This window comes from Ischnura elegans, chromosome 6 (genome assembly GCF_921293095.1).
Source record: "Ischnura elegans chromosome 6, ioIscEleg1.1, whole genome shotgun sequence".
Lineage (NCBI taxonomy): Eukaryota > Metazoa > Arthropoda > Insecta > Odonata > Coenagrionidae > Ischnura > Ischnura elegans.
The window spans coordinates 118,210,033-118,233,754 of record NC_060251.1 but is presented as its reverse complement, the minus strand read 5'-3'; the positions used below and the strand labels follow the sequence as shown (position 1 = coordinate 118,233,754).

At 40.4% G+C, this 23,722-nt stretch overlaps 1 protein-coding gene across 3 annotated transcripts in view; it reads left to right on the top strand.

Moving 5' to 3' along the window:
- LOC124161587 overlaps positions 1-23,722 on the top strand; it is a 72,968-nt gene that overhangs the window by 37,115 nt on the left and 12,131 nt on the right. Inside the window, exons 1-3 of one of the 3 annotated variants that reach the window (XM_046537969.1) lie at positions 3,776-3,969; positions 9,573-10,089; positions 20,371-20,580. The exons of 1 other annotated variant lie outside the window; for it this stretch is intronic. In XM_046537969.1, coding sequence (XP_046393925.1) covers positions 9,853-10,089; positions 20,371-20,580 — 447 coding nt within the window. In that variant the 5' untranslated portion in view covers positions 3,776-3,969; positions 9,573-9,852. Of the gene's footprint in view, positions 1-3,775; positions 3,970-9,572; positions 10,090-20,370; positions 20,581-23,722 lie in introns of those variants that run through there. One more of the 3 variants, XM_046537968.1, reaches the window with a different exon arrangement.

Below are 23,722 nucleotides of genomic sequence, written 5' to 3'. Positions count from 1 at the left end.
GAAGATTCGATGCCGCACTGACAGATACTGGGATCGCTTCCTTAGACAAGAGATGCATGATAGCTTGGAAGAAAGGGCATCGGTGGGAACCGAGACATCCAGTAATTCAATGCGTGGAAAAACGTGATTAACTTCAAAACAACACAAATAGAGAGAGAGGGAGAGAGAGAGGCAATCAGGCCCCACTTCAAAGGTGATTGAGGGCGCTAATACCGACAAAAAACAAGTACATTGTAGAGACTGCAGATACCGAAACAAAAACTCAAGTATAAAGTGGAGGGAGATAGGAGTATCTGTTGGAATGGAAGGCAAGGGGAACTTTAATTTCTGATGATTCTCAGAGGTCACGAATGTTGAAGCTTGAGTAGTAACATCATTGTGTTTCCCAGGGAAAGATGTGTCTGCCAGATGGATGCCACTACGAGACAAACATCACACTCTGTACCTACTGCAAATGGACGCGTGCATGTGAGTAATGGGTTAGCAGAGAAAATGGAAGAATTATTATTATTTTGGTTAGATATACCATAAAAGATAATTATGGCACTGCTTATGTGGAAGTCTTCACGGTCGTCCAAGAAAGTCATGGTGTTGCTTACGACGATATGCTGCCCTTACCTATGAATTTATTTGAATGATTATATTTAAGGCGTTGTGTGAATGAATGAGGTATTCTTGTTTCCACGATCAATAAGGGACTGTAACGGCCGCATTATAACTCATAAATAGATGAGATAACTTTTAGTGCAGCCTACTATCCTATGTATGCTTAATGCATGTTTCTCAATTTTTTTATTATTTCTAAAAGAAAGTTGTGGGTTTGCTAGGTTAATTGTCTGATTACCTCAATGAGTAGTTGGCCTGTACATAAATGTGATAGCATAATTTGTTATCATGCGTAAAGTTTATTGGACTGAGTGGTGTGCATTTGAGAATCCTGTTGCATGCTGGTGACTGATCACCCCCTACCGAACACTAAAAAAGTTGCTCACTCGTTCCTCTCCACGAGGGACCTAATTATCTCTATTGCGTTAGTCCATCAAGGTCAAACTGGGTGAATAGCACACAGGTGGGCACTGTTTGTCTCCCATTTGACTCCTTCGAGAAAGGACTTCCACCCAGTCACTACCGCTCCTATTGCCTAACTTCATTTCATCTACATCTACATAATACCCTGCGAGCCAGCTCTATGGTGTTTGGCAGGGGATGATCAAACTCCAGCATGCAATTGGACTCCCACATGCACACCACACGGTCCAAAAAACGTCACGCATACTAACAAATTATACTACCATATGCTGTTAGAAATAATAATAAAATTAAGAAACATGCATTAAGTTTTACTTAGGTTAGTAGGTTACACTACAAGTCATCTAATCTATTTATGAGTTTTATCCCTACCATTATAATCTCTTATTGATCGTGGAAAAAAAGACATTCTGAATATGTCTGTTATACAATCTATCTCTCTTACTTCATTTATATCATCTGATCTTCCGTAGTGTGTTGGCGCCCGTAAGAAATGGCTTATTTCGTTAGAACAGGCTCTGCTCTTGAATTTATCTAAGAGGTTTACTCTATTTTTCAATTTACGGCCCGACAGAGATCACCATCCGAGTTTATGTAAGAGGTCGATTAAGCTAACAAGACTATCGTAACGACCTTTCACGTACCCGGCAGCTCTTCTTTTCACGCGTTCTAACTCTGTTATTAAGCCTTTTTCGTGAGGGTTCCAAACACTGGCAGAGTATTCTAAATGTGGTCTAACGAGGGAAAAGTAGCTAAATTTTCTCACTATGTCGTCGCACATTCCTAACATTCTTTTAACAAAATCCATTTTTCGATTAGCTTGACCTGTTATTTTCGGAATATGTGTATTACGCGTTAGATCATTGTTGAGTCTCACAACTCGGAATAAGCGCATTTAACTCTGCCATCGGATTGTATACCATTTGAATAAGCGCTTTCGCGCTCCTATGGCATCCAAATAGAAATGACAAGAGGGAAGCCCATTTTTAGAGCTAACCATCGCTTTATTATAAAAAACAATAAAAAAGTTTCCCATGAAATACGATTTGATGCTTTCCCGGCGAATGATTTGGGAAAACTTTTCTCGGGATTCCCACCGGGTTAATTTAACCGTATTAGTCAACGTTGCGCGCTCCTACTCAGGGCTCATCTTCAGGGCTGCTAATATGGATAATTTAACCCGGTGGGATTCCCGAGATGAGTTCACCCACAAAAAGTCTTCTATTTCTGTTTTGATTAAATGGAGAAAAATTACCAATTGTTATGATAAGTTCTTTGCTCGTCTTGGCTCCTAAGACTGCTTTTTATAGCATCATGTAAAAAATTTGTATTGAAAGCTAGAACCACTGCGGACGCGAAGTGACGCCATTCCGTTTAATTTCGCGTTCAATTGTCAAAACTGAAAGTTCATTGAAAGACGACCCATAGTGCACTCATGTGGAGAATTTTCCTCTTTTAAGTAGACGTCTGTCGTGGTCTATTTCCGATTATCTCTCAACCGTTCGCGGCAAAAGGGGCCATTTTTACAGCTTATGGAATTCCATCAGCTGGAAAATAGATGTATTAACTTCACACGAAAGATAATATATCTTTCCAATGGGGTAGTTTCCTTCAGCAAATAAAACGAAAGGCATTGATTGCGATTCGTCACCCACCGGTAGTGTATTCATAATATACAAAAAAATTGGTTTTAAAAATTGCAGTTTAGAGGAATGGCAATGGTCAATTTTATCCTAATTAAAAAAGGACAGATTGGCGCCCATGCCATGCCACTCTACGTGAGGTCACAGGGACCTAGTTTCAATACGAGTGGATAGGAGTTTTACATCGTCTGAGGTTACCAATGCGTGCATTAGGCACAGAGCTCAGCAAAACATCTCTTAATAATCACCTACTAAAACTGGCTAAGGTCGGAAAGTTTCCTTCGTTTGATAAGGTATTAATAATCCTTAGTGTAGGAAGCGCTACCTGCTAGCAGGCTACTCTGCTACCTGCTATCAACATTCGTCGTATTGGCGCTCAAAGCCTCGCCCCAAGATCACCTCACTTTGCGGCAGCGGGAACCAGAACGACGGCACACGGGCTTTTCCCGGCATTCATACTTACCCGTCGCGTTTTCGCGCGCTTGAAAATTTTCACTCTTCATTTAATCGCGAAAAATAGATATCGTCATTAAAAAATCTGAAAGCGTGAAATACGTACTCCATGAGTAATAATCTTTCATTATAGGCAATAAAAAAATAAAAGGAAACCACCCTATTCAGATTAGCCATAAAAGAAGGTACGAGCGTAGGTCACTTCTATGATGAGCGGAAAACGCACGAAAGGATGGGAAGAGATGCTTAGCTGCTGATGAAAAGAGTAGTGCTGACTTTTACGGGCAATGGCCATGTTTCAGTGATGGGAGAAGGACTACGAGAAGAAATTTGCCACAGTTAAAAATGTAGGTATTGTCAATTGTGTAATAATTATAAATTACTCTTCGAAAAAGTAATCAGTTAAATTTCTATTGCGATCAAATTGATTAATAATTTTGGTCCTGTGATAGATACGATCTCGGTAAATATATTCTCAAACTCGGAGAACTGACGTGCAAAACATTGATGTGAAACGATCATGGTGGGCGATAAAAATTAGATGGCTTAGGGAAGAGATAAATGGTCGCTATCGCTCAAATTCCATCGTTATCGTTCTGGAAGCTTTATGCAGCTGATAAGAGGTTATTCCGGCTGCAAATAATTATGTCCATCCCTAAAGTTAGACGTTAAATGCGTTTACGCCGAATAAATTAAGAAATTGGAGGTATATTGGATGCTTCATGACTCGTAAGTCCCTTACCTCGATCACAGAGAAAGTGTAGGAGGAAGAGGAGCAAGTAGTGCATATAGTGCCACTTAAGCTGTAATCCACCCAGTGCAGTAGACAGATTGATAAGTAGAGGTAAGATCTCATTTTATTAAAAAATAATCCAATATGGGTTTCTTCCATTGCTTTGGTTCCACAACTTCCATTTCTGGTTGTGAATTTCTTTGGTTACGAAATGTGGCTCTTCATGCGACCTTTAGCCTTGAATAAAGATTTACAAATATGTTAGTGATTTGATACTTGAGTTTGTGATCGACTCGAGGTTCGTCCGTTGTAATCGTTGAATCCAAAACACCACCATCATTTTCTTTAAGTGGCTAGAGTATTTTGAAGGAAAACGCCAATTATTCACGACAGCCATGATCACCTTTTTTGACAACGTAAGTTAAATCACATCCAAATTCACATAATACCTCGTCAACCGTTATTATAGGCGTGTTGAGAGGGATGTTAGGGTACAGCCTTTCACAGAGAACAAGCACAGTATGTCACTACTGAGTATGACTTTATTTTTCGGAGTAACATAAAGTTGTATACCTATACAGACGGCAAAATATCTCTCCCTCTATAATGCAGAACTTCAATTCTCCGGTAATGCCAGTAATCCGGCGTTTTTATACAGGTGAATATAAATAGCTCGGTAATTTCAAGTAGCCTGTTATGCTGGTTAATCTAGTCCAACTCAGAAAATAGGGTATGCAGTGATAGTAGTGCAGAGAAGGGAGCCTTCTTCTTCAATAGAATAGTGTGGATTATTGACACGAAACAATTCAGTACACACTTTAATGTAAGTTTAATTTTTATGTATTGTAGTTTTACCTAGCGTAAACATTCCAACTACTTAGTGCACTACTTATGCACTAATTTAGTGTATAGTAAGATATATTATATACTTGTAGGTATACAATAAAACATAGCTTCTGCCTGGTTTTTTAAAAAATAACACGAAGATGGCAATATTCCACAAGTTTATTGTCCGTACAACGCCTTTCGACCGTTAGGTCATTATCAAGTACAATAATGGATGGTTGGTTATGGGGTTGTATTTATATAGAACGGATGGGTGACCGGCGAAGGGGAAGTTGGGGAAGGGTATGTGTCATTGGGTGGAGCGCTTCGGGAGTGGTATGGCCAGGAGTGGGGAATGTCCAAAAAATAGTTGCTCATTCATTAGTGAAATGCCTCCTTCTTGCACAATTTCCAATTTCTCCAAAGTGTTCAATCTTCGGCCTTTCGACTCCACGTGGACGATCTCCGGGTCAAACTCGCAAGATTGTCTTTCCTCCAGGAGATGTTTCGCCACGAGAGAGGTGGTATCTCCTTTCTCCCAGCATTTCCTGTGCTCCTTCATGCGTGTATCGAAGGTCCTGCCTGTCTGACCGATGTACACTTTATTACAGTCGTTGCACTTGATTCTATAAACCTCCGATTGTTTGAGGTGAGGGATTGGTAAGTAACTTCCCCTTCGCCGGTCACCCATCCGTTCTATATAAATACAACCCCATAACCAACCATCCATTATTGTACTTGATAATGACCTAACGGTCGAAACGCGTTGTACGGACAATAAACTTGTGGAATATTGCCATTTTCGTGTTATTTTAAAAAAAAACTGAGAATGTCATTCCACTACATAACGCCTGCTTCTGTTACTTTTATAGCTTCTGCCGTTTGATTGCGTGATTATAAGTGATTTCCAGGGATCCGGCAGTTCCCTGGTCCGATATGTGCCAGATTACCAAGATAATACTTTATCTTCATTCCGTAGGACCTATAAACATACAGAGATTCTAACGTGATTTTCTCCGCGTCGTTCTGAAATACATCAGTTCTGAACATCTCAAAGAATCAAAGTATAGCGCGTAGCCTCAGAATCTTTTGCGGATCCCAGTCTAATTTGTGTGAAAATTGTGCAGCGATTTCTGTTCGCTCTTATCAATTTTTAGACGAATCGAGCAGCTTTCCTTTGTATTTTCCAGCCCAGAACATGGAAACGATAACTCTCAGTGTACTTGAATATTTCGTGAATATATATTACCAATTACTTTATTACCAGTGGGTCTCGTTAACTTCAAAGATCCAACTCGTAAGTAGGTATAGTAAGCAACAAAGAAGCAGTTTATCTAAATTTCCTCCCTAATGATGCATTTCTTCCTGTTCCTTGCCATATAGAATGCTACCTCACTAAAAAATTGTATTACATACTAGCTCCACCAGAATCAAATGGTGGTGGAATCAAAGGCAATAGCAGTAATCGGTGAAAATTTTTAGGGAATGGAGTTAAAATATCTCCTTTGGTTTATAACGTAATGTATTTATGGGTAAAATACTTTTATAAGGTTTACATTTAGCTTTTACAAATGTATATACTGAAAATCTTCCTACTCCAATCAGTAATAGCTATCGGTAACACGCACAGGTGATGCGGGCATACATGCCTTCCGTTGATTATCACGTAATGTTTTTTTACGAAAAAATATAATTTATTAGCGTTTGTAAATATATGTGGCGGGAAATCCCCCTATTTCCTCTAGGCCGAGACAAAAGGGAATTTTGCACCGCGATCAAGAGTGTTAAACACTTACTGCTAGGCTATAACACGTACTAGTAGGTGTATACAAAAGCGTCGCAATACGCGTCTGTGATTAAGATAACACTCGTAATTATTATATGCGATGTAATACTAACGAGTGCGAAAGGCTAGTTTTCGGTGTCAAAATCGAAAAACCAGGCGCCTTCAATAAAATAACTGTTCATTAAAAATTGTTGTCATAAATTAGGTATTTAGAGATATTAATCCTTAATGTATTTCTTCATAAATGGTGAGAAAACTTGAAAATCTTAAAAATTCATACCATTTGTGAATTAATGCACGAGGAAATATTACATTTTCATCATGTTAATTGCAATTTTTTCTTTGGACTTTATAGAAAATTTCACCGTAACGGCAATCAATAGCGTATGAATATAGCAATGTAGGCCATGAACAGCTGAAATAGGACACACCTTATTTCATCCTTTGATTCATTGATTGCAATGAGCTCCTCTTACTTACTTCTACACTATTTCATCCAGCAGCTTCGATTCTCTTCCTTTTGTTATCATCAGTTAATTACTGAGTTAATGATGGAGTCAGGGCTTGTTTATATCGAAATTCAGAAACGTTTAATAATTAAAATGATTTTTTTACTTTGATTTGTTTACATAGTTACGTATTCACGTTATAAGATTCAGTTGCATATATTTTCTATAAATTTGGTAAAATATTTATTTTTTGTTTCACCTGTGAAGCGACTGGGGACAACCACTTACAACTCCTTTTCATAAATTGAAAAAGTATATTTAGAGCGAACGTTAAATGTTCATTACATACCTCGGGCTCATATTCCATCTCCAACTCAAGGAACCTCTCTGCTTTTGAAAGCATTGAGTCTCTCAATTTCTTTTATGAGGTGTGTCACAAAATTGATATCTGAAAATTAACAGAGCATTTTTATTTACAAATTCTGATAAACCTCTTTTATGGACACGGCAAACTCTCAACATCATTAGTTATTCCTGAGAATGTTCTTTCAATAACAAAATTCAGTAACTCTTGGTTAACTATGTGGTATTCCATTATTTCCTGGATATAGACAGTTACTTATACCACTTATTTTATAAGAGCGCGACCCGGGTTTCAATGAGTAATCATCATCATCAGGCGCTAATTATAAGTATAGCGCCTGATGATGATGATTACTCATAGAAACCCGGGTCGCGCTCTTATAAAATAAGTGGTATAAGTAACTGTCTATATCCAGGAAAAAAGTTTTTTCAATAATTAATATTTGACTCCTGTGCTCAAATGTTTACTTCGCAGAAAAATTATTCTTGCAGTTAATGCATCCAGTTTTAGCCAAGAGTCTCTTAATTGTCAAAGCATTCAAAATAAGGTTAGGGAATTTGAAACATTGGTCGACGCTTGTAATCCTAACATTGTGGTCGACACGGATTCTTGGCTTCGCGATTGTATCAAGTCAAACGAGATATTTCCAAGAACTTTTACGGCATGTAGAAGAGAGAGGAATGGTCGTGGAGGAGGTATAATAATTGTGCAAACGAAAAGTTAATTAGCACTCAGGAAAGGGTTAGGGATGATTTTGAAATGATATGTATAACACCAACCCTCTCAACCAACAAAGCAACTCACTGCCGTTCAATCTCCGAAAACCATCTCCTCACAGGCGGCCAAAAGATTAAAATGCGTTTCGTGTGGCCGTGGAGCAGGGACTTACAGGATGAGTGTGGTACACCCTCCGAAGGGTTGCAAATCGGGGACCCTTTACTCGACGAGCTCACCCTCGCTGGCCCTTATCTTGAACCCTCAGAGCGTGGGGTCCCTATTCCGAAAAGTGACCGCTCTGACTGCATTTTGAAAATCTATCAATCGATCCGATCATCAACTAATGATTGTTTATATCGCACTCATGACAATCAAGCAATCAAGAACGTCTTTGAACCGTGATTCTGCGATGAAAAATAACGATTTTGTTAACTTTGGTAAAATGGCCATCCGGTGGTCCGCAGCCACGTTTAGATGAATTTTTAGCCATCAATGAATTTATGGAAGAAGAATCGGACCCTACGCATATCTATATAATTTGGGGCACCCAATTAAAGGCAGTTGAATCCGCGAAATATCTATGAGTTAGACTCAATAATGATCTATCCTGGAATAAACATTATGGGGAAATAACCGGTCAAGCTGATCGTAAAATGGGTTTTGCTGAAAGAATATTAGGAATTGCGACGACTAAGTGAGAGAAATTAGCTGATTTTTCCTCGTTAGACCCTATTTAGAATACGCTGCCAGTGTTTGAGAACCTCATGAAAAAGGTTTATCAACAGAGTTAGAACGCGTGAAAAGAAGAGCTGCCAGGTTTGTGAAAGGTCGTTACGATAGTCTTGTCAGTGCAACTGACCTCTTAGATAAACTCGGATAGGGATGTCTGCCAGACCGTAGATTGAAAAATAGACTAAACCTTTCAGATAAATTCAAGAGCACTGTCTTTTCTAACGAAGTAAGCCATATCTTATGGACGCCAACATACTACGGAAGAGCAGATCATATAAATAAATTAAGAGAGATAGACTGTCGTAATGACAGATTCAGAATGTCTTTTTCTCCACGATCAATAAGAGATTATAACGACAGCAATAAAACTCATTAATAGATTAGATGACTTGTAGAGTAGCCTACTTACCTATGTAAAACTTAATGCATGTTTCTGTATTTTATTATTATTTATATCCGCACATGGTAGTATAATTTGTTAGTATGCGTGACGTTTTTTGCGCTGTGTGGTGTGCTTATTGGAATCCAATTGCATGCTGCATGCTAGTGATTGATCACCCCCTGCCAAACACCCTAGAGGTGGCTCGTATGGTATTATATAGATGTAGACTGCGTTTCTGTGCTTATCGCCGAACTATCTTCTTTCGAAACAAAGATTTCCTTCTCAACACAGTTGGGGGTCTGATCGCCACATCATCACTCAACATTTTGTTTTCTATAATAGTCTTCAATTTTTTCTGGGGAACTTAAACAGCTTCTTTTTCAGCGATCGCTTCCCCTACCCGAATTCACCCTCTCCTCACTTCATTTGATGCTATTTTGTGAATGTCTCTTTCTTCAGCTATGTGCGACGAAGAGGCGGAGAGGGAACTGGGCCTATCAGACGGCGAGGAGCAGGAGACCCCCCAAGATGAAGAACCTGAAGATATTTTGGAGAGCCTGAGAGATATATTCTACGAAGCAGATGGACCAGAGGCTGTGGTATATGGTCCCCTTGGGCACCCCTTCTACGCTGCAGCTGTCCGTTCGTCTGGCCGGATTTACCTTTCATCGATGAGTTTGCTTCTCTCGAGAGTGTTAAGGGATGTGTTTACCTGTCAAAGGAAGGGTTGGAATGGGATATGTTTTGCTATAGCGTTCACTTCGCTTGGGTCAACGCCCGAATGGGAAAGCTGCAAGTCGCGCTGGAACAACTGGAAGTTTGGGAGGAGGAGCTGCACGAGAACGACGATGATTTTTTCGTCGATATCATGGACGGATTGACTCATTGCATCCAAGCATCGCGAGCACATATTTATTTCCTGAAAGGAGACGTTGAGATGGCGGATGAAGCAATCGCCAAGGTTTCTCCCCTCGAGGTGAGTTTTGTAATTAAGTGATGCGACCGATGCGCTGTGAGTGACTCACATGCGAAATCGTAACCTGTGTGATCAATAAGTGAACGGGAGAACTCCGAAGAATGACAGAATCTTTCTGCAACGAAGCCGTTTGTCGGTCATTATCGACCAATGTCGGTCATTCGCAAAACATAAGACAGTGTCGCTCTTGATAAAAGGCGTCCAGTGATTCTAAACCGAAAACTATCACTGGCGAATAGAATTCTCCATTTACTGCCACGTCTGGGATAATCGTGGTTTATCTAACTTTGGAAGAAAATGAGTAAACATGGAGTTCCACGCGGAATATGAACGGGGAAATACACATGGGCGTTGGTTGAGACCCACATAAGCAGCAACCGATAACGGTCGTTATGGGCATTGACAGATGCCGACGATGGAGTACGTTCCCGATAGACTCACTCAAGTGAATGGTGAGCGGTGATCAATATGACTGAAACGTCCGACTTGGCCCATCATCTTAATTGCTTCGAACATGCTTCACATCCATTATTGTAATAATCGGTAATAACGGGAGGGTTAACGCTCGAAAATCTTTATGGGATATGTATTAAGGTGGTTTCCATATTTTTGTTGCCTTGATCGAAATATTGTTACTCCTGGAGTGCGCATTTCACGCTCTTAGACTTTCGAATGACGATATGAATTTATCGCCATTAAATGAAAAGCGAAAAATTTCAAGCGCGCGAAACTGCGACGGCTAAGTAGGAATAAAGGGAAAAGCCCGTGTGACGTATTTCTGGTTCCAGCTGTCGGCGTGTGAGGTGACCTTGGGGCGAGGCTTGAGCGCTGATACGACGCAGGCTGCCAGTAGGTAGCGCTTGGCTTAAATAAGGCCTTGCCTTATTCCCCTATCAATAGAAAGGAAACTTAGCGAACTTAGGTATTTTTAATGTGTGATTTTTATGAGATGTTTCCCTGAGCACTGAGCCTCATGTATGCATTTGTAATCTCAGACGATGTAAAACTCCTATTCGTTCGTATAGAAACTAGGTCCCTGAGACGCCACGTGGAGTAGAACCGCATTGGTGCCAATCTCGCCTTTTTCAAATGAGGTTAAAATTGACCGTGGCCATTCGTCTAAACTGGGATTTGTAAAACCAAATGATTTGTATATCATGAATACACTAATGGTTGGTAAGGAATCGAAATCAATGCATTTCGTTTTTTTGATGAAGGAGAATACCCTATTGGAAAACAGATATAGTTTTGTAACGTGAGTTCCATTATTGTGTGCACAAGCGTTTCAAATAGCATAAAAGAGTGTTCGTATGCCGTTCAATGGTAATGGATATGCTGAATAAAGCTGCAGGTCGCCTTAGCAGCCATTTCGAAGGTGAGCATAAAATCGGCGAAATATCTTTTTGAATTGAATGATTTGTTTTAGAATTACTCGTGCAGATAAAAAAACGTACGTATATCTGTCACATTTTTTGTGTATTGTATCCATTATCGGATGAAATAGAAAAAAAATTTCCAAAATACGCAAAGTAAAAGCTTCTAATTGGCACCTAATACCCTTGTATTCTGTACCAGGTTCTCGCCATTACATTTGATGGTATCAATTCCGAAATTCGTGTGACCAGCCATTCCAAAATTTACGATGAAAGTGTCGAATGTTTCTTTTTTGAATTGAATGGTCGCACATGCAAACGGGTTGTAAATGTAATTAGTTAAGACACATTTTTGTGTCACATGTATTCAAGAATTGTGCCCAAGAAAGGTTAGAAAATTTTCAATGACAAAATATCGATTATATGCATGAATCTTAAACGAAATGCACTTATCTACTGTAAACAATGCTGGAGGTCGCGTTATCAAACATGCCGCATGGAAGAGAGTGGAGAGGATATTTTAAAACTGACTTATTTCAATGAAAGAGCAATGACTAATGAACACAAGGAGTAACCATTATTGTCCCCGAAGTAGTATTTTGACGATGATAATAACTCTTTGATTCCAGCATAAATAAGACGAATAATGCAACAAAAGATAGATGGTGCGGATACTGACCAAACTGGAGATGCATAAGTTCCTAACGGCAGGAGGCAGGCTCTTTTGGGGTGAAATTTTGTGTCACAGCTCAGCACAGGAGGACTCAGGACTTCTCTTAACCTGTGTAATACCAGCTAAGACTCCTATATCTTCCCTTGCCATCTCCACTTGCTGCTTTGAGATCAGGCCTCGCTCGTGTACGACTCCTATGTAAAGGACCTCCGATTCCCATTGCAGAACAGCGTCGCGTCACCTGCAGTGAATTTGCCTGCGTATTTCTCTGGAAGATTATCGACTTCGCGTTCCCGGCGTTGACCGTGATCCTCCATGGGTGATGTGAGGGTGAGATATCCTCCATGGTGATTTGCGGTCTAGTGGCTGGCCTCTCGCTCATCCTGGAGAGGCAAAGCGTCATCTGCGTAAAAAGAGGGCAGTGAATCTCTTCCTGGGCAGTGGATGTCATGTGAATGGATGCTATAAAGTAATGGTCCTCGCAAAGACCCATGCGCATGCCAACGAGTATCCGACGTGTCGAGAAGTCCCTGCCGAGCCATAGCACGCAGAATATATATTCCTTCTGGGCAATATGCGGCGAAAGCGAAGACAATATGGCTGGAACTGGAGGCGGTGCATGTTGATCAAAAGGGGTTGGCGCCATACACGATCTAAAGCTTTCCGCATGAAGAAAAACAATGCGACAACTGAGCCCATCTTGATGAAGGCGTCGGTAATGAATTCGGAGACCTTAACCAGCTGATGTATGACAAAGTGGCCTTCCCGAAACCCGAGTTGAACCTTCGAATACGTTCATGGTGAAACAAAACACAGTACTATTCCACAAACTTATATTTTAACCGTCTACTAGTTTTGACATTTACGCCGTCATTATCAAGACTAACTGAGCAATAGCATACAACATCCTGCCGTATTTATCCAACAATAGAGTGAAGGAAGGAGGAGGGGGGGGAACTAAATGAAGAGGAGCATTGAGCTTTGTTGTTGGGCATTTTTGGTTGGATTGGAGGTTCAAAACAAAAAGTATAAAAGCTTGAGGAGGTGGGGTTTTGGGCAGGCAGATAGAAAGTCAGGTGGTAACGAGGTTAATGCGAAGGGGAGGAGCAAGGATTGTCAAGGAAGAAGTCAGATTTTAAAACAGTAGATAAAAAGTTAGAACATTTGAATACAGTAAAATAATTAAAAATTTTTATGTTACGTGCAAAAGTGCATTTGGTGATTTCTAAAATTTCTTAAATGTCCAGTTTTACACTTTTGTCATGTAAATGTAAAATTTAAATATTAAAATCACTGTTGTGGCCGGATTCGGACAGGTGTTTAGAAAAATGGGAAATGGAGTCTTTCAAATGAGCACTTCTTTTGTGTTCATCAACACGAGTTTTAAACTTGCGGCCCGTTTGACCAACGTACACCCCGTTGCACTCGTCGCATGTCAGGGCATAGACACCACTTTTGTCTTCAGGATTCACTTTGTCCTTGGAGAGTCCACCGGAGTAGTGGCCGACTCCCTGCCACTATATATAACTAGGACCACTTTCGCTTTACTTTGGGTCTGCATCACGTCTGCCAAATAGCCTTAGCGTCTTTTTTTTCGTTTTCGTGGCAGAGATCTGTGCTCATGTACGTCTCGGAGTTATTCCGCCCAACGTCAAGGAGTTCCCACTTGACGAGTTTGCTTAGGACTCAATGAACTCAAACTTCGTGCGGTAGCGTTTCCATTGTCGCTTCCAGCGCTTCATCCTTCCGGATGATGTTCCAGCATCTTATCAGGGTTCTTATTGCATGTGGAAGAGGCATACGAAAGTATCCCGTTTTCACAGTTTTTACCGGAATGTTCGCTTCCAAGGAGGCAATGATCGTGATTGCGAGATGTTCAGCCATCTAATCGGCTTCATCCGGAGTCTTCGGCGACAACGACAGAACTGGTAACTGGGCCATGAAGCGCAAGGCCTTCTTCGTCTACCAGGTCTCTCAGTTGTTTTCTTTGCTGGTTGGGAGAACATTAGTTCCTGGATTTATGCGTAGCATTATTTCCCCGATGGTGATGGACGCGTCGTCGCCATTTCCTAGGACTTTCAGGTTGAACTAAAGGCTTCGCAGGGCGATCGTAGACATAGTACACTCTGATGCATCCCAGAGCATTGGTATGGATATTCAGCGTGACTGCGCCTTTTTTTGGAACCCGTTTCACTGGCACAACTCGATAGGTGATGCTTTTGTGTCGTAGCAGAGGCCCTTCCAGCACTAGGATCTGGCATCGTCTCTCGATAGCCACTGTGGATCGTCCATACCGGCATTATCCAGTCGTAAAGGCGGTCCCGTTAATGGCAACGACGCACGCGTTCTTCTCCTTCAGGAACACCCGTCACTCCTCCCGTTTGTACAGGACACCTCGAGTGTTCTTTTGGGCAGAATAGGATTATTTAGCCATTTTTGTTCTTTGGCTGTGTCTTTTATTGGCTTCTGCGTTGTTTTCGCAGATTCTGCGATTTGGGTTGGAAGAATCGCAGATGCCCTCTTTCCCTTGTTGATCTTCTTCTTCTTGACTGTAAGCGTGAACACAGGTTTGACCGAGTCTTGGCCTTCAAGACTGACTGCATGATCATCAGCAGTTGCAAAACTTTGCCCTTGGTCTGTCTTGTGTGGTGGCAGAGTGATAGGATCTTCAGTTTTTGATTCCGCAGCAGCTAAGATTTCAACCGGGCTCTTTGAAGAGCCGTCTATATTTTTGAAAGGTTTAACTGTAAGAAAAATTTAACCCTTTGGATAAGAATGACTTATCAGCATCGCTCAGCTCACATTAACTGAGTATGACGATTGTCCAAGAGCACTTTGTAGGGCTTTCGTCTTCATCTAAGGGGCGCTGCCTGCTTTTGAGTTTGTCGGTCATCTCAATTTGTTCCTCTTAGGTTGAAGGAAATCTCTTCCGGGAAGATTCAGACTTTGTCCCAAGTGTTCCAATCGGATGCAATGGATGCTGAACTAAATTTCAGATGCTGTCGGCATAATTCTTCAGTGCTGCAGTGATTTGAGAGGAACCTTTGGGGACTTTTCTATCAGTGAAACAGCGCGAAGGTTCGGCGAAGATTTCTCATCGCTGCCGGTGTCATATGATGTTTTACCGTGGCACAAGGAGTCAAATTGTCAGAATCACGGTATCTTTGAAGAAACGCGAAGAAAGAGATAAGTACTACTTTACTCTTCATATGCTCCTCGATTCCCTCGTCTTCCTGTATATTTCCTCCCCCTGGAGGTGAATAAAGTTGATGGGAAGGCCTCTTAGGTGCGATGATAGTGGAGGCTTCATTTTCCACGTCATCGTTTTGGTAGATAATTATACGCTGCGAATGGAAAGTAGAAGCCACTCTAGGAGTAGAACGTAAGTAGCAATGATATAAACTGCAATAACGGATATCTTTCTGCCTTAAAGTGAACACAAATTGAATAAAGGGAAGAACCCTCTGAAAGAGGAATATTTACGACGCAAATAATGCTTCATCACAAGTGACAAGAAGAGGAGAGAGAGACGACAAAGGATAATATGGAATCTTCAATCAAAAGATCCAAATTTGACGCCGCAATAAAGGGCCTGCAGGTGAATAAATCATCCGAAATTGATTAAGCTCATACAGAACTTATTAAACGTATTGTTAAAAAGACATTAGCTCAGCTCTACACATCCACCTAAGACTTACTCACAACAGTAAACATACCAAGACCCTTCGGGAAGAAATACAGCATTTATAATCCCAAACAGAATAGGTCAGAGAAATTAAAAGATTTTGTGACCATTAGCCCAAAAACTTTTGCTCCGAACATATTAAACAGATTCATCTACAGTAGCAGACGAGTAATAATGCAGACGAGTTTCTGGACGAAGACCAATTCGGATTTAGAAAAAAAATAATGGTGCAAGGGAAGACATATTGGCCTTTTGGTTGCTTATATAGAAGAGAATGGAGAAGAAAAAAACCCACATTCATCACATCTGTGGACTTGGAAAAGGATTTCGATAGTTGGTTTGAATGTAAATCTGGTAATCCTGAGAGATATTGGAGTGTTCTATAATGCCCGGAGAATTGTCCACAATTTATATCCAAACCAAGTAACTGTAATTAAATCTGCATCCAGGTGCGAAGAAATAGGGAATAAGCCACCTTGTGAGACAAGCGTATGTTCTGCCCATAGTAATTTTTATATGTTCATTGGGAAAGCCATCAGTGAAATAAAAGAGAATTTACCATGAGTGAAAATACAGTGTGACAAAATTAGCATGCTACAATTTTCCGATTACATGGAAGAGACAGAGAAACCGGTAAAGATTATATCCACCACGAAAAAAATATGAATCGAATGTAGCTAAATTACTTGAAAATCATTGCAAAGAAGGCACAAGTACTGGTCTAAAATAGTTGAGATGACTAACTGCAAGCCGCGAAACTATAAACTCGAGGATGTGAAAGAGTTCTGGTAACCTGGATCTATACTCTGTTCATTTTATCTCTGCGGGTTAGCTGGTGCGGCCAAAGCAAGTGAAGATGAGGAGAGGGAAAGTGTCTCGACATGTGACTTTGCCAATCAGCAAACAGTAGGCGTGGCCTCAATGAGTCGCTCTCAGACCTCCGCCGAGTGAACATCGTGAATCTGCTCGCATCGTAGTGTTGCCAAACCTCACGCGTTCTCCTTGTATGTGACTAAGTATGTCTTCCACCAATGGTGCCTCATTCAGCATGGTAGCTGACAATGGCATGGGCCTCCGTGAAAGGATTATCCCCAATGCCTTCAAAATGAGTAGGTATATTTTCTCGGCGCCGGGGCCAAAATACCTTTGGGCACCTATGACTCACACGTTTTCAGTGACAAAGTAAGGCGACTATGTACATTTGGCAACGTTATGTTCGCTCCTCCTCTCTCTCTCTCTCTCTCTCGATACTACCCCTCCCCTATCAGCGAAGCCATCCGAGTGTGTCCGGGCTCTCACGAAAGCTCACCCGCAGACATAAAGTGAATAGAATATAGTCGAGTGAGCAGCAATGGAAGAAGATAACGGAAATAGTGAACAGACTAGCCAAAGCAAACAGGACATTTCTCTAAAAGAGATACTTCATTCAGCCGGAAATATAAGTGCCTAAGCTGGGAAGCAAATGAGTAGGACTTACACTTGGAGTGGATGTCTGGTAGTGAGGTGTGGATGATTATAACAGCAGAGGGATTAGCTGTTAAATTTTCGAAATATGGTGTTATTAGAATAGTTATGACAATATACGGAATGGATCGTGTGCGTTATTTGGAAGTTCTAAGAAGAGTTATAGAAAAATGATGTCTTTTGGATACTTTGAGTAGAAGACGGAATAATATAATCAGATAAATGAGTATGTTATGGGTAGAAATACGACGGGCCGAAATGACAAAATGTTGTCGAAGGGTAAGGAAAAGAAGAGGAAAAGAGAGAGTGAAATCGCCCATAACCCACTAGCATATTTATCCCATTTTATAGCCGAACTTCTCTTTGTATTGGGTATAAAATGAATATTTGCATTTTCAGTTGCATAACTAAGTGTACATCATTTATCCTATAATTACATAGTGGTTTATTATGGGGTGTTTGAAATTGGGTTAATTGGGTGAATATTTATTTGTTAGTCGTTGCATGATATTAAAAGTTATGTATTATTTTTTATTATAGGTGTCCTTTGTTTCTTACTTAGTAATTATATTGGTGCATTTGTTATTCATACGTGGAAATCAAATGCTGCCACCAGGAAACCCCATGGTTGAGAATAACGCCTTTGAAATCAGTGCATGAATTAATTCGACTACTTACCCTACAAAACCCTACTTGCAGCTATATGTAATAATAACAATAATAAAAATCATTATACTAATAATAATATAATCCATTCCTCAAATGAAATACAGTTCAAGTACCTTTTGGATGTCACAAGTAGGTTCTCCACTGATATAAACACGCGATTCGGATCGGATAAATGCAGATTGCTTCCCATAGAAAAAGGAAACTAAAGCAGTAACTTCAAAATTACAGAAGATCAGTCAATGGAAGCAAATGAGAGCTACAAATGCCTTGGATTGTTGCAAGAACATTCAATACAACATAAACAGATGAAGAAGGAATTAACGACTGACGTCAATAAAAGACTAAGATCCATTGTAAAAGCAGAATTAAATGTTCGAATTACGATCAAAGCAATCAATACTTTTGCGGTACCTGTGTTGACGTATACATTTGGAGTGATTGACTGGACCAAAACCGAAGTAGCAGGCAAAGAACGATCAATACGTACATCATTCACAAACTTAAATGTGCATCACCCAATGGCTGCATTAGAGAGACTAACGTTACTACATAACGCTATATGGGAGGTAGGGGGTTAATTGATATGCAGTAGCTCCTCAAAAATCAAATTCATGGACTAAAACAATAAATCAAACTGTTCGATGCTGCACAAATCAATAGCATATGCCGACTATTAATTAACACCATTAAACTTAAGAAATGGCCCGACCTATGGAACAAACAACACAAGAACCGTTCTATTGAATAGTAAGGTAGAACTAAGGGCCCAGAAAGAATTACATGGACGACACATCAATGACCTCAATCAACCATATGTTGATTAAATCTAATCAAACAAATGGTTTTCAGTGGGAGAACTTTATGGAGAAACCGAAGGGTTCATACTTGCAATACAAGACCAGGTTATCCGCACTGAAAATTATGCAAAGTACATCCTGGGTGATAAAAGAAAACAGATGGCAAATGCAGAATATGTTTTCAAGTGCCTGAAACAATCCAACACATTAAATCTGGCTGTGAGATGTTATCTAATGCAAAATATTTAAGTAGACATAATCAAGTTGCAAAAATTATCCACCAAAAAATGGCCTACCAGCAAAATTTAATAGATATCAAGAGCCATTACTATGACAACCACCCGGAAACAGTACTTGGAAACAGCTCATTTAAAATTCTCTATGATTTTCCTATCAAAACAGATAAAACTTTAGTTAAAAAAAATACCAGATATAATGTTGACTGACAAGAAATATAGAACTTGTTACATAGTTGATATTGCTGTGCCATTGTCGCATAACATCGAAAAGACAATAGCCGGAAAAATAAATAAGTACAAAGAATTGACAATAGAAATAAAAAGAATATGGAATCGGTTGATATAGCTCCAATATTCATCTCAGCTACCTTTATCACCCCAAAATATATGCAAAAATGTTTCAAAATAGTCATCCTTCATCCAAATACATACATCAAATTGCAAAAGGCTGTAATAATTTAAACCTGTCATATCACGAGAAAATTTCTCAACGCAATTTAATAGTAAAGAGTCACCTCGGTGAGAACCAGTGCTCTTTACACTAAAACTACTCATTGACAACTGAAGAAAATTTAAAGGTAAAAAAATAATAACATTAATAATAACTAGCCACCTCTCGTAAGTAGTTTTAACTTTCCCATCAGGAAGGTTAATAAAACTTCAAAAACGAATTTCTAAAATCTATTTGTCGATTAATTTCGACTAATAACCCACTAAACAATTTCCTAATATCTGTCATTGCGAACAATTACAAAAGGTCGACCAGTAGAACACCCACCTTCACCAGAACCACGGTTCGAATGCTGCTTGCATTGTGATAAGGGTGAGCCTCAGATTTAGCACCCTCTGCGAACCATGTTATTCTCTCTCGCTCCGACGTCCAGTCGCCAGGAGTGTCGTAAATCCTTTGCGTGTATTTATAGGACTCCAAGGATAGCAAAAAAAAGCTCATAGAAAGCACGATTAGATATGTAATTAGGCTTAATCAGCTGTCAACTTACCAAGGACCCCTCTGCCGTGACACGCCGAGAAAATAATCCGTTGTTTGGCTGCCCGTGTCACAACAGCGAGACACGATGGAGAAGTGATAATTTTCGATGAAGGACGGGTTGGAAGTTAAAAATGGCAGAGTTAGATAAATGGAGCCGTTTATGAAGGCTGTAAATTGAGAAAGAATTACGTAGGCGTTGAAAGTGAAGCCGATTGGAGGGCTGCGTCTAACCAATCGTAGGACTTATGACTTTAATGGTGCCATAGCGACATTTGCCAAAACAAATAACTGCGACTTTTTTATCGCTTGCACGTGAGTTCGATAATGTTTCTGATTGATATACTAACTGGGGCAAAGAGAACCTTCAAACAATTTCACTTTTTTTTTCAGGAGATGAATGGTCCCTCCATAGCGGCTCTTATTGCCGTGCATGCCTCGGTGATGGGGGACTTTAATCGTCCTCATCGCGAAGTCGCTTTGGACATGATGCGGAAGGCAATTAAATTGGACCCAGACGATCAAGGAAAGCGGAGAGGACTTTGGTACCACAAGGTGGGGAAAATGCTGGGAGAACTCAGAAGAATGGACCACAGAGCAGGGGTGAGAAAATGGACTCCACTTCCTTGCATTGCATGCATTCAAGCTTTCAGTACGCAAGAGACATGAATGCTAATGTTTAAAGAACACGACTCATATTTCATAACATAATGCACATTCCTAGTTATAAGTTAAAGTTTTCATTGATAACAAGGTGAAAGCACAGGAGTTGAGTGTCGTATATTTTGTGTCGTGCAGAAGAAAAATAGGAGTAGTCATTTAGTAGCTATCCGGTACAACTAGTTCCATTGCAATAAATGGTTTAAAGTCATCAAAGTCTTTCTTGATTGAAGCTTTCGCGGGTCATTGAAGTCAAAGAGGTACATACGGGTGAAGTCCGCGTGTCGTGTAAGTGGAGAGTCGCCGACTGCTAGTCACTTCTTCAAAGGGATGATCCTGGGATTTGTTTTTTTTCTGCATTTTTTATTTCAGGTGGGCGGAAGGGGTGAGGACTGGAGGGGGAAGGTGAAGAAATGTTGTGGATGATTGGGTTCCATGTATTGCTAATTCACACACGCACGCATCGAGTTTCATTTTGGGATAAGACGCCCGGTTCCCAGCTGGCATGCTGTCTACAGGGTGTTTCTTCCTGAAGTTTTTTCTGCTACGAAGTAATTAAATTGTCATAGCACTGACAGTATCAATTCAGGGGGAAGGGATATGGGAGGGATTGAGGGCGGTTTTAGGTTTTTTTATGGCATAAGCTTGTGTTATCATAGTCCCAGAGGTTAACAAGCATTTCGTTATTTGTATTGCCAAGCGTATATGAAAATTTAATAATTTGCGATTTCAGTTCAGTTAGTAATGGATAGATTTTTAGGTTTTTCCGGATACTGGCTTTGCTTAGAAACCACGAGGCTCCGGTGATCCGTCTGATTATATTGTTCTCTGCAGTTTGTAGCTTTATTAAGTTGCTAGGCGCTTCGTGAAGCCATGCCGGTGATGCATAACTCAGTAGCGGCTTGACGGTAGTGTTGTATAGTAGGAGCTTAAGCCCGTATGACACTTACCAATTTATTGGCCAATATATCGGCACGCAATATTGGCTAAAATATTGGGCTTCACGTGTCGTACGACACGTACCAATATTTACACCATTATTGGCCGTTGTAGTGTTCTAATGTCCCGCTAGAGAACGCCACATAACACAAAATGACAAAAGAGCATCTCAAAACGCAGATTGATTGCCAATGAGCTACAGAATGGGAGGTGGCATAATAATTGTAAATTTAATAACTATTTCGAGGGGCTGCAAAGATATTCTCGAATTGCTTGAAATATCATTCGGGTGAGTTCCTTGAATGATGAGAGATAGGCAATATTGTGATCTCATAGGTGAGCCAAGATAACGTAGCGGCTCGTTTTGGCTGGAATATGTTCATCGAATAAACAGAGATTGTGTCATCAATTAGAACTTTCACCCGAAACTTTAGCGCTCAAATCATGAAAAATAGTTTAATAATTGTAAAATAAACAAAATATAGACGCTATCGAGGAGAAACACGACGTTTTTATTCATTAAATATCCGAAATGTTATTTCCGAATTACCCACTTTAGACAGTTGATGTTTGTGAATTTATATTCTCTCAAAGTACATATTAATTATTTGAGCTATTTCATGGGTTGCTATGCTTCTAAAGTTTTTATATATGATATTAAAATTCCGAGGTGAAATGTTTTGCAAAGAGCTTCTAGTTTTGGCCACTAGGAGTCGACAAGACTGAGTTCTGATTGGAGATTGGCCTCGAGAAAATGGAACCCGTTCTAAAATCTAGATTGGCCAAGAAATTGTGCCCAATATTGTGAAACGGAGATTGGGCTAGAAATTGGTGTGTGTCAGTGGGTCCACAATCCAATATCCAATGGATTGGCCAATAAATTGGCAAGTGTCATACGGGCTTTAGTCTTCAGCGATAGCGGAGCCGATGGCCGAAGTAAAGGGTTCAGGGCTGCGGCAACTCCTTCGGCCTTATTGATGGCAGGAGAGATGTGGTGAGACCAGGTTAGAAGTTTGTCGAATTCCACACTAAGGTATTAGGTGACTTCATGCTTCGGAATAGTTTAATTTTTGAAATTGAGTCGTGGTCCTTCTCCGGCTCTTGGGCGTCTGGATAATACTACGTGTACGCATTTACTTGGATTTATTGACAGTTTCCAATCCTGGGACCAGTCTTCATATTCATCGATATGATCTTGTAGACGATCAGCTGTGGAGTCCGGATGTGAACCCTGACCAAGAATCGTGGTGTCGTCTGCGTATAGGAAAAGTTGGGTTTCGGGATTGATTGGAGTGTCGTTCACGTAGATATTAAATAGGGTAGGGGAAAGGATGGCTCCTTTGGGAACACCTGAGGTTACTGGGCGGAAAAAGGATTGAGCGGAATTGACTTGGACGAAGAAGGTTCGATCGGATGCAAAGGATTGGATTATCTCGAGTAGGTAAAATGGAGTTCCAATTGCAGACAATTTGTGGATCAGGTCTAGGGTCCAGACTCGGTCGAAAGCCGCCTCCAGGTCTAAGAAGACGCAGTGACTGATCCATTTATTGTTGAAACCGGAAGTGATAGCTTCAGTCAGGCGTACAATTTGATGAGTAGTAGATATTTTCTGTCGGAATCCTGCTTGATCTGGTCGCAGAATGTCGTTTTCTCTGATGAATTCTTTCAGCCGGCGGTGAATGAGAATTTCGAAGAGTTTGCCAAGAGTGTTGAGAAGGATGATTGGCCGATAGGTAGAGGATTTAGTTGGAGGTTTGTGAGGTTTCGGGATCATTATAATTTTGGCTTTCTTCCAGGAAGTAGGAAAGTAGGAAATTTTTAAGAGGAAGCGTTGATAGCCCGGGATGACGATATTCATTTCTGGCTTTAATTTGGTTTCTTGATTTAATGCAATGTCAATGATTTGTTCATTGAGAAGATGACGAAGTCCTTCTTGTTTATGTTGCAATCCACAGATATTCCACTGTAGAATCCGTAACTGGGTAATATTCTGATTAGCCATCGGACAGCAGACTGAGAGCTCCTTGGATTATTGCATTGAAAAGGATTTTGGATTTGGGAGTGGTGGAATGAGTAATTAAGTCCTGACAAGGCAAGAAATCCAGGAAGTGATTTTTTGCCGAAGGGATGAAGTGAATAAGGTTGA